This window comes from Polypterus senegalus, chromosome 10, assembly GCF_016835505.1.
Source record: "Polypterus senegalus isolate Bchr_013 chromosome 10, ASM1683550v1, whole genome shotgun sequence".
Lineage (NCBI taxonomy): Eukaryota > Metazoa > Chordata > Cladistia > Polypteriformes > Polypteridae > Polypterus > Polypterus senegalus.
The window spans coordinates 138,276,218-138,294,129 of NC_053163.1; the positions used below are offsets into that span (position 1 = coordinate 138,276,218).

General features: G+C 37.8%; 1 protein-coding gene across 3 annotated transcripts in view; it reads left to right on the forward strand.

The window, feature by feature from the left end:
* Positions 1 to 17,912, forward strand: part of cpamd8 (C3 and PZP like alpha-2-macroglobulin domain containing 8) — a 171,773-nt gene that overhangs the window by 68,548 nt on the left and 85,313 nt on the right. For all 3 annotated transcript variants that reach the window (XM_039766833.1, XM_039766834.1, XM_039766835.1), the window contains exons 19-20: positions 816 to 878; positions 16,824 to 17,055. In XM_039766833.1, coding sequence (XP_039622767.1) covers positions 816 to 878; positions 16,824 to 17,055 — 295 coding nt within the window. The remainder of the gene's footprint in view (positions 1 to 815; positions 879 to 16,823; positions 17,056 to 17,912) is intronic.

Sequence of the window (17,912 nt, forward strand, 5' to 3'; positions counted from 1 at the left end):
GAAGTGCCGGCTGTCTTCCCGGCAGCTCTCCGGGTGTTATCCTAAATCTTCCCCCCAGCACTTCCTGGTGTGGCGGAAGTGCTGGGGCAACAGGTCCCCAAGGCATTGGGGCGCCTCCTGGCGGTGACCACGGGCCCCTACAGGGTAGGGCTTCCATGCCCTCAACCCGTGGCCCCCAGAGCAACCAGGAAGGCGGCCCCCACGTGATCCAGGGTGGGCTTTGACCCTTTTTCGGTCCCTCACGGCGTCCCGGCTGGGTCATTGCCCCTGGCATCCCTAACAATATATATATATATATATATCTTTTGTGCTGATATCATAGGATACTACTTCTGAGGCCATGCATCTTAGCAAGCAGTCACTGTGCCCTAGTAACAGCTACTGGAAATGGTGACAGCAGCTTAAAGATGGTGCCAAGCTCAAACAGAAATCAAGAAAGAAAACAATAGTATAATAGGATTCCCTGTAATGCAAAATAAAATTAAAGAATGACCAGATCTATAAGAAAAAATTACAAAGCCCAGAAAAAAATGCTAAAATATAAACTATCATAAAGAGGCCAGAGGACAGTATATTGAGTAGGCAGTGGTTAAATTAATTTTTGTCTTTCAATAGTTTCCACTTAAAGGAACACTAAAAGTGGGGAGCTGCTGATTACTGTGATGTCAACCCATCTGCCTTTAGGTATTTGGCTAACTACAGTCTAGCAATAATATTGGGAATGTTCATATACCTTATTTATTACTTATTTGAGGTGGTAGTGGTATCCTGTATGTGAAACAGAATGGAATTACTCTTATTTTTTTGACTTGCAGGGCAGATAAAAGGAAGAGAACGTTCTTTCCAGAGACATGGATATGGCAGTGTCTCAATATCAGGTATCAAAATGACTCTTCTGAGTATTTCTGTTGTCTTCATTATATTACATTGAAAGAGTATATTATGGTCCTAATATGGCACATCTCTACCATTTGTCATTGCCCTTCTTTTAACAGTTTGGAATGATTTGCAAAGTTTTGTTCATGCTGTGCACACATCAGCAAGTATACTCTAATAGGAATAGGCTGCAAAAAGATAAAAATGAACACATACATGACATGGAAATTTGCTTAGGTCGAATTGAGACCCAAGAACATTTTATCATTAGAAATGTTTTAACAAGAACAGGATATTCAGCCCAACAAAGATTGCCAATCCTAGCCTCCAAATCCTCAAAAATAACATCAAGTCAAGTTTTGAAAATCTCTAAGGTCCTATTGGCAACACCCTCCCCCACCCCCCCACTACTTGGTAATGTATTCCTCTGTGTGAAGAAAAACTTCCAACATGTATGCAGTATTTACACTTAAAACATTTCCATCTGTGTCCCCACATTCTTGTTGAAGAACTCCTTTGAATGTAACAGCCTGGATCCCCTATACAACTTCGTTTCATAATTTAGGAAACCACAATCATGTCACCTCTTAATCTCCATTTGATGAAACAGAAAATGTTCAAGTCCTTCAATATTTCCTCATAACTTATACTCGGCAGTCATGTAATCAGCCTAGTCTCTCTTCTCTTGACTTTTTCTAGAGCTGCTATGTCTTTTTTTGTAATAGGAAGGCGAAAACTGCACATAGTATTCCAGGTGATATCTCACCAGTATGTTATCTTCTTGGTGGCTTCTGTAGACTGTCTAGATGTTGATGGTGACATAATTTCAAACTTCAGACCTGGGACATCTTTTGCCTTTTCTGCAGTATTTCTCTCTAACAGCCTTTTAGCTTTCCTGATGTCCTTTTTAACCATTGCTCTAATGCTATCTTAAGCCCTTCAGTTAGTACTGGAGTTACTACTGTCGTGGTATAGATCTGAGACAGAATGTTATTGGGTCAGCCCTGTACCTGGGGATAAATATGCTTGCTGTTGAGCTTTTTTGGTTGCCCATGGAGGAATATCAGATCTGCAACAACACAGTGCAAGTGCTACCCATGTCCGGGCAGCTAAAGAGCAGATGACACAGAGTAAAACTGCTCTATTCCTTATATCCCACTTAGAATTCCCCCAAAGCAGACATGGTATGTTGTTTAACTAATTGTATGTAGCCTACATTAGTCAATATTATATTGTAACCAGTAAAACTAGGCAATAATCAGTGCAACCTGATCATGCTAATACTTCCATTCACTTGGGCTGAAGATTAAGATAGTTCCTTATTTTTTAATTCATAAATTATACATTTTATGACAATGTGCAATTTAAAACATTTAAATAAATAACCTTACAAGATACATATTTAGAAGTTTTTTTCATTCTGTGCTTTGCTGCTTAAAAGCCTAATCTACAAACATTTTCAATCTAATTAATCACTTTCTTCAGATGACAGCTACGGTATTGACGCAGTTAAGCACAACCTGTACTATGACAGTGCTGAGTGTGCACAAAATCTGAACCATGATTTTATTTGTGTTTTTAACTATTTAATTGTTTGTTTAATTGTTAGTGCTTTTGTTATGTTGTTTTGCATAGCAGTTTAAACCATATGTATTGGGTTTTCCAAGAAGATTTTTGGTAGTGGTCATTGGACGTTGTTTTGGTTACACAATCAAAAACTGGTTCAATAAACTAACTGAAATAATTTAATATGCAAAGTCAAGAGATTATTAAAACTGTTTTGTATTTGAAATTAGTTACTGCATCACTTGTGCTTTATACTGTATACAAATTTGTGGTTTACCAAGTTGAAGAAAACCTGCATTTACTGTAAATCTATTTTACATAAAAGGCAACCTCTTCCTTCCTTTTCTATTTTACCTGTTTACAAATGTGTAACCATCTATATTATATACATCACTATCTCTGTTATTTAGCCAGGTTTCTGTTATTGCTATGATATCATAATTATGCTCAGATATATACAATTCCAATTCATGTCTTTTATCTTTGATACTCTTAGCATAATGAAAGCAAATATTAATGTATTATTTATCTTATTTTGGCTCTTTAACTATGGATTAGAAATTTCTAAGTTATCTTGTGTATTTGTTTTTCCAGTAATGGGCAATCATTCATGTGAAGTCCTAAACTCCCTGCCTCCCCATTCACATATTTAAACAATGAAATGACCTCCTCATTCGTCCAATTGATTGGTGGCACTCCAGTTCAAATTCTACCCATCATTCTACCCACTTCAAATGATATGGGCCACAAAGGACTGTAAGCCATTTTGGTAAAAAATGGTTTCCTTTAAGTTAGAGGGCATTTATGAGAGATCCCTACTTGCCAGGGAGAGCAGAACTCTCCCAGGGAGATGGGGTAAAGTTGTCTTAGCTGTGTAGTCCTTAATTATAAGGAATCAGGGATGACGGAATACAGCCTAGCCAGTTTGGTATTATATCTTTTAATATTTATATGCCTTAATGCACATTTAGATTATGGAGTATTTTCTACTATCATAGTAATTCAACAGAGGCCAAAAGTATACAATTAAATAAATGAATAATTATTAAAATCAGCAAATGTAAAACAAATAAAAGTAAGATGCCATCTTCCTCCAAATAAGAAGGTTGTGCCATTGTGATGGTAGGTCCTAATGGTTGCTGTAATCCTACCAAATACCCCAGGTTGTTACATCAACAATGAAATCAAATTTTTCAAATTACCAATTTATGTCAGCAATACAGGACTCAACTGGAAGGAAAACATCTGTTCAGGACATACCATGTAGAGAATGAACATGTATGTCAAAACTAAAATAACTCAGGCTTTTAATGTGGGATGTAATCTTCAGCAGTTTACCTCTAAGGTCTTTAGTAAACCTGGGTATATTACATCTTTTTTCTGTATCTGTTTTTAAATACTGAGCCTCCACATTTTTGTTTTTATATTTTTTGGATTCTACAGGTTGTAATATTTTCTTCCGGTGGTTCCTGAATTGTATACTAAATGATGGAAGACTTTTTCTAGCTGGGAGTTTCAGTAAACCAATGCTTTTAATGCTCCTGTGTGAATTATTTTGGCAGCAGTGATTCTTGCTACATTTAAGCATCTAGGCAAAAGAAAGTGATTTGTGACCACTGGGGCCTATTAGGATTGTCAGTATTAATCTTGGGAAACACAGGAGCAGAGGGCTGAGCAGATGTTCTTCAAAAAAAGGATGGCCGAGAAATGCAGGCAGTAGTCCTCTTACTCCATTTTGCTTCTGAACTGAGTACATGCTGCCTGTGAGTAATTCTCAGCACCAGCTGTGCATTGTGATTGAAGTGGAGATATGGAAATTATTAGGTCTTGTGTGTTTTTACTGTACCTTAATCATGACTAAATTAAAAATGGTGTGTTACACTGAAAGTGTCACTGATAGTTGAAAGATTTTGGGGAGCCATGATCAATAATGGAAAGCTACTCCAGTAAGATGAGAACAAAGGAATTCTTAAAGTCCCTAAACATAACTGAAGTCATTTTGTTACAGAATACTGATTAGTGTAACATGATGTTAAACTTAATTTCTTTTACATTATATATTTATTGACAGTGTGCAGTGTTTTTTAAAATCCGTGCTGCAACCCAAATTGAGTCTTGGAAATGTTTGTGATGGATTGTCACACTATAATGTAGTACAATTAGCTCCAAGTTTGAATTCTGTAGCGACTGATATACTGCTGTCTATTTGTCACATTGTTTATTAGTGTAGTGTGCAATCTGAAATGTAACCTATAGACAATGCCATTGATGCATCACAGAGAGCTTTCATTGCTATGGAATGAAAATATAATAAATATTTCCCACAACAGTACTATCTCCTCACAACCTGTGAAACAATCAAAGAAAGGGAAAGAGAGATGGGTTTGGTACAGTCAAGCTTGTGAAGTGAAAGGATAGCAGTACTAGATTGAAATAAAAATGATTTTTGAGGTGTTTTGGGGGTGAGTGAATAGCGTGAGGGCATATATAATGCAGTGTTATATGCTTAATGCAATTTCAGTGGCTATGGACAAGTGGTCAGTGCCTCATTATGTGCTTGTTATTATAACATATGTTAGATCTAAATCTGTAACCGAAGTGCAAAGATTTCATATTAAGTTTAATGTGTCTTGACAAGGAAGAATTGATTCTTGTCTCACTATTTTAAAGTGGATCAGTAAGTTTCAGTCTACTGCTAGTGTGAAGGACATGTTTGTTGGACCACTGAGAACTGTAGCTATATCAAAAAGGTATAGATAGACTTAAACAAAATACTGCATCATGTGTTCCTAGTAGGACCATTGCATGCCAATGAGACATTTAAATCAGGGAAGGATTATTTGCATAATAAACAGTTTCTTCGGCTTTGGGAGGGTTTTTCATATGTGGACAAAATAGAAATCTTTTAATGTATAGCTTGATACGGACAGATGCAAAAAATGTGTACTTAGAGTGTTATTGTAAAATCAGGAATGCGCTGCAATTTCAAAATTCTGCTATCATCTGTTCTCGTCTGTTTATGGAACATGTTACAGATCTAAACAAAGGTTCTTTCTGGAACTTACACTTAGGTGATTCTTCTGGAAACCAAAAATGGTTCCCCTAAGGCATTCTTCTGAAGAATCATTTTGGCACCTTAACATTTAAGTATCACTGTGCTGCACCCATTATGAGAAAGAATGTATTTCTCTCAGTTTTAGTAAATTTCAAACTAAGCATTACACTGGCAGTGATACACCTCAGAAATCCATTATAGACATACTGTACACAGCACTAATAAAAATAGTTACACTCAGAATGAGTTTGTTTTCATGAAAACGTGTGTGTAAGAACATTATGGCCATTTAATAAAAATTATTAAGTTTATATGTCCATTGTGTACACATGTACCACATGAGGGTTGTCGGTTGAGCTGTGTATGAAATGGAAACAATCAGGCAGAATAGGATTGTGTTGACCTTGGTATGCTAGTTCTGCTTCTACTACAGTACATTAAAAATGACATGATAACAAGTTTGTCAGTTGTATGAGCTGCTAATGTTCATGATTTTGGGTGGACAACCTTACATGACACTGCACATACTGGCTGTAAAAAAATGAAGGTGGTATCTTGCTAGTGGAAAAATGGTAGGAATGCTGTCAGGACCATCAGCAAGGGTAAGATACATTCCAAGGAAGAGTATCATGAGAGGACTGACAAACTGCATGGCAGTCTGTCACAGTGCCTGTATCAACACTTTTCACTATCTACACAGATGCGGCATTGCTGGCATCTATGTCAGATAATTAGCCAACTATTTGAAAAGGTTGGAATTCTTTCTTGACATCTACTATGTCTTTTGCCATTTTAATGTTTGCTGTTGCACCTGAACTACTGACAGACTTAAACAGCCTGGAATTCTATGGAAAGTAGCATTGTCATTTTCAGCAACGAGTTCCATTTTTTCCTTGTAGATGACAAACACAAATAAGCTTTATAATGCACCTTTCTATAGTAAGCGCCACCCAACTGTGCTTTACAAGCAAATAGCTGTAGTTGAGTTTCTATTGAATTGACACAGGCAGAGAAAGTGAATTAGTTATGGTTACAAAGAGAGTTGTTCAGAAATTTATAGCAGCAGCATTATAGGTGTCCAAAGTCCAAACCTTCACTACTGGATCACATAACAGATCTGCACATTGAAACAACATAGGCAACAGTTCAAAGCTTATAGCATTATAGAAAAGCATCCAAGCTGACAGTTACAGTCTGGAGCACTATTGACTAGTCACCTCTTCTGCTTTTTAGGATTGGTCTTACTACATGACAAAGTGGTAAGGAGATGGTAGGCCTTTCTGATGCCCTTTACCAACAGGGCAGTGCCTGACCTCACATGTGTATACAGTAATCTCCTGGGATAGTCTTTATGATATTGCTATCATCATTACCAATAGCACAAATGTGTAACACTCTGGGATGACAACCACAGTCTGTTTCAATTTTTGTGGGGACTGGTTTTTCTCTGAAGGGACGGCTGCACAATGAGCAATTTGAGGTGCTCCAAAACATAGTTTGGCACTTGTTTAAAATCATGTTACAGCATTTAACTGTTTGTAATGATACCATAAGGTGACCTGTCTGATACTAACAATCCTTTGCTGAGTCCTTTTCTTGAACAGTTAACTGGTCCTAGTTTTTATTATAATTTCTTTTTAACGTGTCACTTCTATATGTTGCTTTTCATGCAAATCAAAACACTTGCTTTGGGTGTAATCTTTTTTTGTTAATACTCATCCCTCTATCCACATTCAATTTGCCATTAGTGAATATTTATTGTTTTATGGTCTACCATCTTCTGTGATAGAATAACATTTGAAGCAATCAAACAGTACATTCTCATAACATGGCTTGTCATGGTTGCATAACTGAGTAGACATATACTGTAATAAGGGAGAATGCTGTAAAGAGCAATCTAAAAATTTCATTGATTAGAGGCTGAGCTTGTATGAATGTTTTAAAAAAAAAAAGATTTGTTGTGCAGCTGGGGTGTCTTTGAATTAACAGATCTTTGAAACTCTTCCAAACTCACAAAATGAATTCCTTCACAAAAATAATGTGGTGGAAACAACAAAGAGATATTTAAAGTAAAACACTGTGTCCTTCAACAGGACATTGAGAGCAGATTCTTATTATTCTTATTTCCTTCATTAATTTTCTGATCCTCTTTATTCCACTACTAGCAAAATACCCACGCTTCGCAGCGGAGAAGTAGTGTGTTAAAGAAGTAATGAAAAAGAAAAGGAAACATTTTGAAAATAACGTAACATGATTGTCAATGTAATTGTTTTGTCACTGTTGTGAGTGATGAGTGCTGCTGTCATATATATATATATATATATATACATACACACACACATATAAACATATATACAGTATATACATTGTGAACGGTACCCGGGCACAGACAGGCGGACATGTTGTTTTGTCACCACCACACGTTTATTCACAACTTATTTACAATTATTGGTCACCAAGACCCCAGTCCATCGGTCACAAAGACCTAGTCACGTGCACAAAACCCCAAATACCCAATGTCCTGGCCACAATGCCTTTCTTCGGGCCGCCTCCACTCTTCACAGCTTCGTCCTACCTCCACCCGACTCCAGCTCTGAATGACGGGAGACGGCCCCTTTTATGGGGGACCCGGATGAGCCCCAGGTGTTCCCGGCAATCTTCTGGCCACGCCCCAGCGTGGCGGAAGTGTCGGCTGTCCTCCCGGCTGCTCCCCGGGCACCGTCCAAAGTCTTCCCCTACAGGGAAGAGCTTCCAAGCCCTTGACCCGTGGCTCCCAAAACAACCCGGAAGGCGCACCCCACGTGATCCAGGCCGGGCTCTGACCCTCTTCCGTCCCTCCTGGCGCCCCGCCGGTCATAGCCCCTGGCATCCCTGACAACATATCCATACATATATACATGTACACATATACACATATATATATACACACACACATATATACATACATATATATATATACATATATACACATACATCCAAATATATATACATATATACCTGTATATACATATCTACATATACACACACACACATATATACATACACACATACATACATATACATACATATCTACATATATACATATACACACACACACATATATATAGAGTATATATATATATATACTCTTTGGGGTGCGAGCAACTGTTGCTGATGGTGCCAGTATCCATCACTGAATGAAAAAAAAAACGTTATTAGTACAAAATCTTAATTTATTTATCCATTCCTAAATAATTAAATGGGCAGTCTATTTCGTATCAGTGCAATACGCTGCTTGTTAAAACGGATGACTCCCGCTCTTACGTGCAAATCTGCGTGGATATTATGAACTATCGCATCTGTTCAAGTTCTATTTAAATTTTAAATAGAAGGAATTTTTATTTAGTCGACAGAAATATCTTTGGTAGCAATGTAAGTTAAATGTAGGCATCATTGCATAAGTTTTTCTTCACCATACAAATGTAAAGAGTAAATTCACTTTACATTCCAACCAAAGATATTTGTGTTGACTAAATAGAACTTGAAAAGATATATTTTTTCGAATGTGATAGCGCAATTCAGATCGAGTTGACGCGCACCGACGCATCGAGCCCGCATGCTATTGTGGTTTCGCCTGCGTGCCTCAATAAGTCACCCTCCCCTCGCGCTTACTTTTTTACCGTTCATCTGATGAATACACCGAGTATGGCTTTACCAAAACAATCATTGATGGCGAATAAATTATCCATTATTCATAAAGCTTCAGTTGGTGATCTGTCTTTCTGCGTTAATCGCATATTTTTTCATACGTCTCAAACCAAGGGGATGCGAGGGTAAAATGAATCGGGAAGCGCGCATACATACTCAGTGCACCCCCTCTCTGGAATCGAACCTCGGAGCTAGAGGCAAAGCCTCTACCATTGCACCACGGCGTGTGGTTTGTCTGTTTGAGAGTATGTAGATCGGTGTATATATATATATATATATATATATATATATATATATATATATATATATATATATATATATATATATATATATATATATATACCCGAGCTTCGCAGCAGAGAAGTAGTGTGTTAAAGAAGTTATGAAAAAGAAAAGGGAACATTTTAAAAATAACATAACATGCTTGTCAATATACAGTAATTGTTCTGTGAGTGTTATGAGTGTTGCTGTCATCAAGGATTTGATTATCATTATTTCTTTCAATCAGGTTCGTATTTGTAGGATGTGTTGTGTTCAAGTTACATTCCGTGTTTGTCAATTGTTGTAAAGATAACAGGTTTCATTCATCGATTCGTTTCTTACTACATCAATAAACAGCTCGTCTTCCTCTTTATCCGAGACGTGACACACTGCATGCACGGGTTTTTTTTTACACTGTCTTCCTTTAGTGGGACATTGACTTTTTCCACCGTGTGCTTTGTTTCCGCAGTAGTTGCACTTATGAATATGCTTGTATGTATCACACGCTTCATATTTTTTTGCTGCCTTCTCAATTGTGTAATTCGGTTTTTGTTCAACACTCTTTGGAACTGTTGGTTTTTGTCTGTGCACTGCGTCATTTCACGTGAGCCACTTGGTGTACATGCATCGAAGGTTCTCAGCTGTGCTGGTGCCATCTCGTGTGATGTCCACGGCTGTATTTAATGTTAGCTAAGACCCGGCACTTAAAATTTTCTCTCGCAGTTTTGCAGAGTTTGTGCCAAACACCACCCTGACCATCTCATCTTCCTCTGCATAAGCACATTCACCCATGAATATTTAGCGGCAGTGTTTCTATTGGATTGCCGCTGACGGACGGCCTTATATGGGCAGGCACTAAATTACGTGGGAGGCGTAACTCCGCCTCCTAGGGCATCGAGCAGAAGTCTATTATAGTATATGGACGAAAAAATAGGTTCCAGTTATGACCGTTACGCGTAGAATTTCGAAATGAAACCTGCCCAACTTTTGTAAGTAAGCTGTAAGGAATGAGCCTGCCAAATTTCAGCCTTCTACCTACACGGGAAGTTGGAGAATTAGTGATGAGTCAGTGAGTGAGTGAGTCAGTGAGGGCTTTGCCTTTTATTAGTATAGATAGAGTGTGGGGGAGCAGAGCACACAATATACTAGGACTGCAACCAACCACGTTGGGCACATGTAAGCATCTCACCCACACACACATAAACACTGCCAATTCTAATTGACCAATCTACTTGAGCTATAGGTCTGTGAAGTGTTAATCACTGCATCACATTGCTGTCCTACCAAACTATTTTTTAGTTTTCTACAGCCAGACCTTTTAATAAAGAACACCACAACAGAATGATTTTTATAATTACTAATGTTTTTAATCATAATTTAGGTCTAAACACACAGTCTTGCAATTCTAACAAATTTGTATAAATCGTGCTGTACTGCCTGCCACATGTCTTTAGAGATGTATATGAAAAATATGATAATTCATACACTATTTATAATTTAAAAAAATTAAAGATCAGATTGCAAGTAATTCGTGAACATAAGCTCCTTTGGACTGCTGAATGTTGAAAGTGGCCCTTGAATGTGATGCGATTAGATATAAAGTGCAGTGTACACAGTAGTGAAAGTTAGTCTTAAACATTATGATTAGTGCATCCAAAGTAAATAGTTTTAAAGCAAACCTAACTGTGAGAGTGAACAGCAGGAATCAAACTACCTTTTGAAGAGATTTCCTCAGAGAAATTTTCTGTAAGGCAGTAAGTAAAATTCAACTTTTTGTCTACCAGGATTTTCAGGCTCAGAACTACGCTAACCCAAAATGGTATAACTAATTTCCACCACACTGGAGTATTATGACTGATTCATATGTATGTATCTTCTTTACTTAATTGATTTTTACTTTTATACTTTGTGTTTCATATTAAAATTGGGTTAGAAAAATTCCTACCTAGGTATTAGGGTCTAGAAGGGCTTGTTGCCAGGAGTGTCCATTGTTGTGGTTTGGTGCTTCCTCACTAAACAGTTTTAATACAAGGCCAAAAAAACATCTAATGGTTACAATGATTGCATCGCTTGGCCAGAAGCCCAGAGGAGTAAGTGTTCTCATGTGTGAATATAAAAACATTATTACTGCTTATAAACTGAAATCCCAGTGGTATTGAGTAGAGAGGGGGAATCAGCTGCAGCAAATTGTCTAGTTAAGCAGGTTTGAATCATGGCCAGGTCTTGGGATGGCAGTGAGGCAGGGGAATGAATATATATATATATATGTATATATACACACACAGTATATATAAGCATATACACGTGGGAATGTACTGGGATTTGACTAGTTTTGGTTTCATATGCATTTGCACCATGTTTTTTTCCAGATCAGAATCACTTTATCGCTAGCATGTGAAACATACTAAAATTGACTTTGGTTAGGTGCAAAACATAAGACACAAGACATTCCCAACTCAAGACAAAATAATTTCAACCCACCTTTAACCTGACACTGTGCAAACCACTATACAAATACAACAATTTCTTCAACAAAACATTTACAAACTTCAATAGTTAGCTCTAATAAATAGACAAGTATACACAATAATATAGATTATCAAATAGTACAAGATGAACAGGTATGAATTATTTTACGAATAGACAAACAGCATGGTTCCAGTTATATGTTGCAAAAATAGTAAGGAATAACCCTACGTAAGTTTATTTAGGATCTGAATAATTTGAGGAAAGAAGCTGTGGGGATGAGGTGTAGTTTAGTTCATGATAGACCTGTACCTTCTTTGTGATGGCAGTTTAATGAACTGATGGCTGCTGTGGTAGGTGAAGTCAGCTGTAATCTTTCCAGCTCTCTTTTTCACTCTGGTGATGAACAGAACTTTTAATACCAGGAGACAACAGCCAGTGATTTTCTCAGCTGAATAAATCACCCTCTGCAACTGAGTCTTAGAAAGAGAAGAGGCAGAATGAAGGATGTCACAGTACTCTCAATGATGGCTGAGCAAAAATTTACTTGATATGCCAAGCTTCTTAAGCTGTTGCAAGAAGAACAATCTCTGCCTGGCTTTCTTGAGGATGGAGATGATGTGCATGACCCATTTAATGTATTAGTGAAAGTAGTCCCCAGGAAATTAAACGACTGAACCACAGACAACCTCTGGCCATTAATTTGCAAATGTGGACAGTTAATGACTTGTTGGTAAAAATCGGTCCTCATTTCTACTGTCTGAATAGCATTGAGCTCCAATTTATTACAAGAACACCATTCTAAAAGATGGCCCACCTCTGTTTGATAAGAAGACATGTCATTATTGGAAATGAGACCCACTACAGTTGTGTCATCTGCAAACTTTAAGATGTCTATGGATCTGCAGTCATTTGTATAAAGTGAAAATAAGAGGGGTGAAAGTACACAGCCTTGGGGAAGGCTATGCTAATTGACATTGGACCCGATTATATAAGGGCCCAGTCTCACATACTGCTTCGTGCCTGTCAAGAAACTCATAATCTATTGGCAGACACCATAGGGTACACCTGAGAGGATTAGTGTACTCTGACGCAACTCCGGAACAACGGTATTGAAGTCTGAGCAGAAATCTCCAAACAAGACCCTCACATAGGTGTTAGGCAAGTCCAGATGCTGAAGAGTGTAGTGGAGGCATAAATTAACTGGATCCTCCACTGAACAAATTGCCCTATATGCGAACTGAAGTGGTTTAAGAGGAGGGTCAGTGATGGACTTTAGTTAGGAAAGTACAGTGGTGTGAAAAACTATTTGCCCCCTTCCTAATTTCTTATTCTTTTGCATGTTTGTCACACAAAATGTTTCTGATCATCAAACACATTTAACCATTAGTCAAATATAACACAAGTAAAAACAAAATGCAGTTTTTAAATGATGGTTTTATTATTTAGGAGAAAAAAATCCAAACCTACATGGCCCTGTGTGAAAAAGTAATTGCCCCCTGAACCTAATAACTGGTTGGGCCACCCTTAGCAGCAATAACTGCAATCAAGTGTTTGCGATAACTTGCAATGAGTCTTTTACAGCGCCCTGGAGGAATTTTGGCCCACTCATCTTTGCAGAATTGTTGTAATTCAGCTTTATTTGAGGGTTTTCTAGCATGAACCGCCTTTTTAAGGTCATGCCATAGCATCTCAATTGGATTCAGGTCAGGACTTTGACTAGGCCACTCCAAAGTCTTCATTTTGTTTTTCTTCAGCCATTCAGAGGTGGATTTGCTGGTGTGTTTTGGGTCATTGTCCTGTTGCAGCATCCAAGATCGCTTCAGCTTGAGTTGACAAACAGATGGCCGGACATTCTCCTTCAGGATTTTTGGTAGACAGTAGAATTCATGGTTCCATCTATCACAGCAAGCCTTCCAGGTCCTGAAGCAGCAAAACAACCCCAGACCATCACACTACCACCACCATATTTTACTGTTGGTATGATGTTCTTTTTCTGAAATGCTGTGTTCCTTTTACGCCAGATGTAACGGGACATTTGCCTTCCAAAAGTTCAACTTTTGTCTCATCAGTCCACAAGGTATTTTCCCAAAAGTCTTGGCAATCATTGAGATGTTTCTTAGCAAAATTGAGACGAGCCCTAATGTTCTTTTTGCTTAACAGTGGTTTGCGTCTTGGAAATCTGCCATGCAGGCCGTTTTTGGCCAGTCTCTTTCTTATGGTGGAGTCGTGAACACTGACCTTAATTGAGGCAAGTGAGGCCTGCAGTTCTTTAGACGTTGTCCTGGGGTCTTTTGTGACCTCTCGGATGAGTCATCTCTGCGCTCTTGGGGTAATTTTGGTCCGCCGGCCACACCTGGGAAGGTTCACCACTGTTCCATGTTTTTGTCATTTGTGGATAATGGCTCTCACTGTGGTTCGCTGGAGTCCCAAAGCTTTAGAAATGGCTTTATAACCTTTACCAGACTGATAGATCTCAGTTACTTCTGTTGTCATTTGTTCCTGAATTTCTTTGGATCTTGGCATGATGTCTAGCTTTTGAGGTGCTTTTGGTCTACTTCTCTGTGTCAGGCAGCTCCTATTTAAGTGATTTCTTGATTGAAACAGGTGTGGCAGTAATCAGGCCTGGGGTGGCTACGGAAATTGAACTCAGGTGTGATACACCACAGTTAGGTTATTTTTTAACAAGGGGGCAATTACTTTTTCACACAGGGTCATGTAGGTTTGGATTTTTTTTCTCCCTAAATAATAAAAACCATCATTTAAAAACTACATTTTGTGTTTACTTGTGTTATATTTGACTAATGGTTAAATGTGTTTGATGATCAGAAACATTTTGTGTGACAAACATGCAAAAGAATAAGAAATCAGGAAGGGGGCAAATAGTTTTTCACACCACTGTATATTCGAATACTTTCATAACCACTGTGGTCAAACCATCTGGCCTGTAATTACTAAATTCTGAGATTTTATCTTTCTTGGGAAATGGAATGATAGTGGCTACCTTAAAGCAGTGTGGGACTTTCCCCAGCTGTAGGGAGGTGTTGAATATGTCAGTGAATACAGGTGCTAACTGGTCTGCACAATGTCTAGGAGCACCAGGTGAGACTCCATCAGGGCCAGCTGCTTTCCTAATATTCTGTTTCCTAAAAGGTTTTTGTACCTCTTCTTGCTTCACAGAAAGTATAAGGTGGAGCGGAGAGGAATGACTGGAAAAGGGGGGAAGGGAAGATGAAGAAGGTGAAACAGACTTCAATGAAGGGGGGATGATGACACTGAAATTGTTGTGAGATGGAGACTGTTGATATAGAAGTTAGCAGGTACATTGTTTCATAGATGAGCTGTCCTTTTTTCCTGCTCACCATTTGCCGGAGTCTCAAGTGTAACTCTCGTATACAGAGGATGATGCTAATCTCACCTCATACTCAAATAAATGGACACTGTTTTGTTTCTAGAAGGTTTTAAGTAGTTCAGTTCACACTTGTAGGCCATATAGATTTGGTGTAAAAGACTGAAGTCTATGGCTTTCAAAGTATAAAGACATATATAAGCACGGCAGGAAATAACAAAAATTCCTCTTGCATGGATGGAATTTCACATGTATTTTAGCTATGAGGATGACATGGTGGTAGAGTTCTTAATTCTGCTGACACCTCACTGCTCTAAGAACTTTTGTTTACTTACTAGCCTGTCATTGTTTATGTGGATTTCCCCAGGAATTGCATTTTCAGTTCCACTGAAACAAGCAAGCATGTTAGGTCAGTTGACCTGGTATGAATAAGGGTGCAGGGCTGACTCTTGCATGTCTAGGAAGTGGCACTCAGAGACCCTAACATTTAGAAAATGTGTGGATGGAAAATGCTAGCTCTCAGCCATTATGGATCTATGTAGAAACATTTGTATTTTATATAAAATTACTTCAGTGGAAATTGGAACAATATCTTTTGAATATCAGAAACAGAATGGCTAAGCAACTGAGAAAGTTTCACAAACTTTCACTCTTGATTAGCTTGCAAGTATTAACCTGTGTATTTTATGTTGCAAGGGAATTTACATGGATTGTAGCATATTAATTAATTATAACCTCACTTTACTTGTTTGGAATGGAGACTGGCACTGTTAGACTCTTAAACCAGAAAGTATGTAATATATTAATTTGCACATCCTTGTGTGTTTAGTGGGTTTCCCCAAGTACTCCCCTCCCTATCAAGTCCCCATTACATGCATGTATGATTAATGGATAATTCTAAATTAGCTGATGAGAATGTGCAAAATAGTGGAGTAGTTACAATTATTACCTCATATCTCATGAAAAATTTGGTTGAGATGTTTGCCTGGTCACTGTCAGCAAGGGGTTTACTCATTCTCCCCATCTTCTTCTGGGTCTTCTCTGTAAACTCTTATTTTCTTTTCATATTTCAGAGACAGGTTAGTAGACAAATCTAAGAAGATGTGTGCAAAAATGTGACCTGATATGTCACTCATTTCTTGCTCAAAGTTGTTTGTCTTGTATCCAGTGCTGCCAATATAAGTTTCAACTCCCCATGAACCTGCACTTGAAGAAGCAGACGCATAAACGTATGAATGGATCAGTCTGTGCAAGTAAAACAAATGGCAATAATATTACTGAATTCTGCTTGCTTGGTTAGCTTGCATCTAGTATTAATCTACTTTTGTACATTAGCTTTTCCCAAGGAAGGGCAGGGTTGCTAGACTGAAAGTTGTTTTGCTGTCTCTCAGCACTGATAACCTTGTTCATTTACTGTACTACTTGTAGTGCCTTTTGTGTGGATAATGCACATTGTCCTTTGTTCGTGTGAGTTTCCATTGTGGGTTCTGTTTTGCTATGCAGTACAAAAACATGCAGTTAACTGTTATATGGCATCACTCACCTCACACCTTATTTTTATAGTGAAGCATCTGGAGAAGTAAAGCTACAATTACAGGTTCCAGACTCCATCACAACTTGGGTTACAGAAGCAATTGGTCTTTCAGAGGGGAAAGGGCTTGGTATTGCAAAGCAGACTGAGCTGAAGACCTTCAAGGAGTTCTTTGTTGAATTCACCTTGCCATATGGTATGGTTCGTGGAGAGCAGACCAAAATCCCCCTCACAGTCTACAATTACCTCCCAGTTTGTGCAGAGGTAAGACATCAGTATAGTTATCAGGTTTAATTTGCAAAGTCAAATACTTATGACTGTCTTTTTCTTCAAGTTATGTATGAGAAATTGTAGATGAAAGAGGAGATCTGTTTACTGCTCTATTAAACTTTTGATATACAAATAAGTTTAACTTGTTACAGATATGGATAACATTTGTACTAATATTGCATAATCTTGAGCATCATGGTTCAAAAAAAAAAAAAAAGATCATGACAGAGCCAAAGCCTAAGAGAGACAAAGGCCATTCCTTTGACTATGAAAGTATAGTGCTACTGGTCTTATTCCTGTGAAAATAACCCATTGTTTTAATTGAAATCTTGGGCATTATAAACAGAAATTAATCTCATTAGTATAAACATCTCAAAAGAGCATTAATAAATTTGGCAAACAAGAGGAGACCATTCAGTCCATCAAGCTTGTTTGTTTAGCTAATAACTAAGTTGTCTTCATATCTCATCCAGATACATTTTAATAGTTCTTAATGTAAAAAATGCAGGGTGCCCTTTTCAACAACTTTAGAAAGCTGTTTGTCTGACACAACATTTGCATAATAATAAACTTATGAATTAACTTTACTTTATTTCCAGCAGTGTCTACATGTTGAAAGCCTTTGGACAATGTTGGTCCTGTTGTTCAAATGCAAATCTTTTATATTGCAGTAAACTAATTGAAGTTTATGACATAATATTTGATCATTATATTAACTCAGTTTTTTCATAAATTACATAATTGTTTTTAACTGATGACTCATGCTTTCCAAGTACTACAATACAGCTCTTGTCTTAAAGATGCAAACTGTTGACATCACTTTGACCATAACGGCATGACTTGTTGAATTC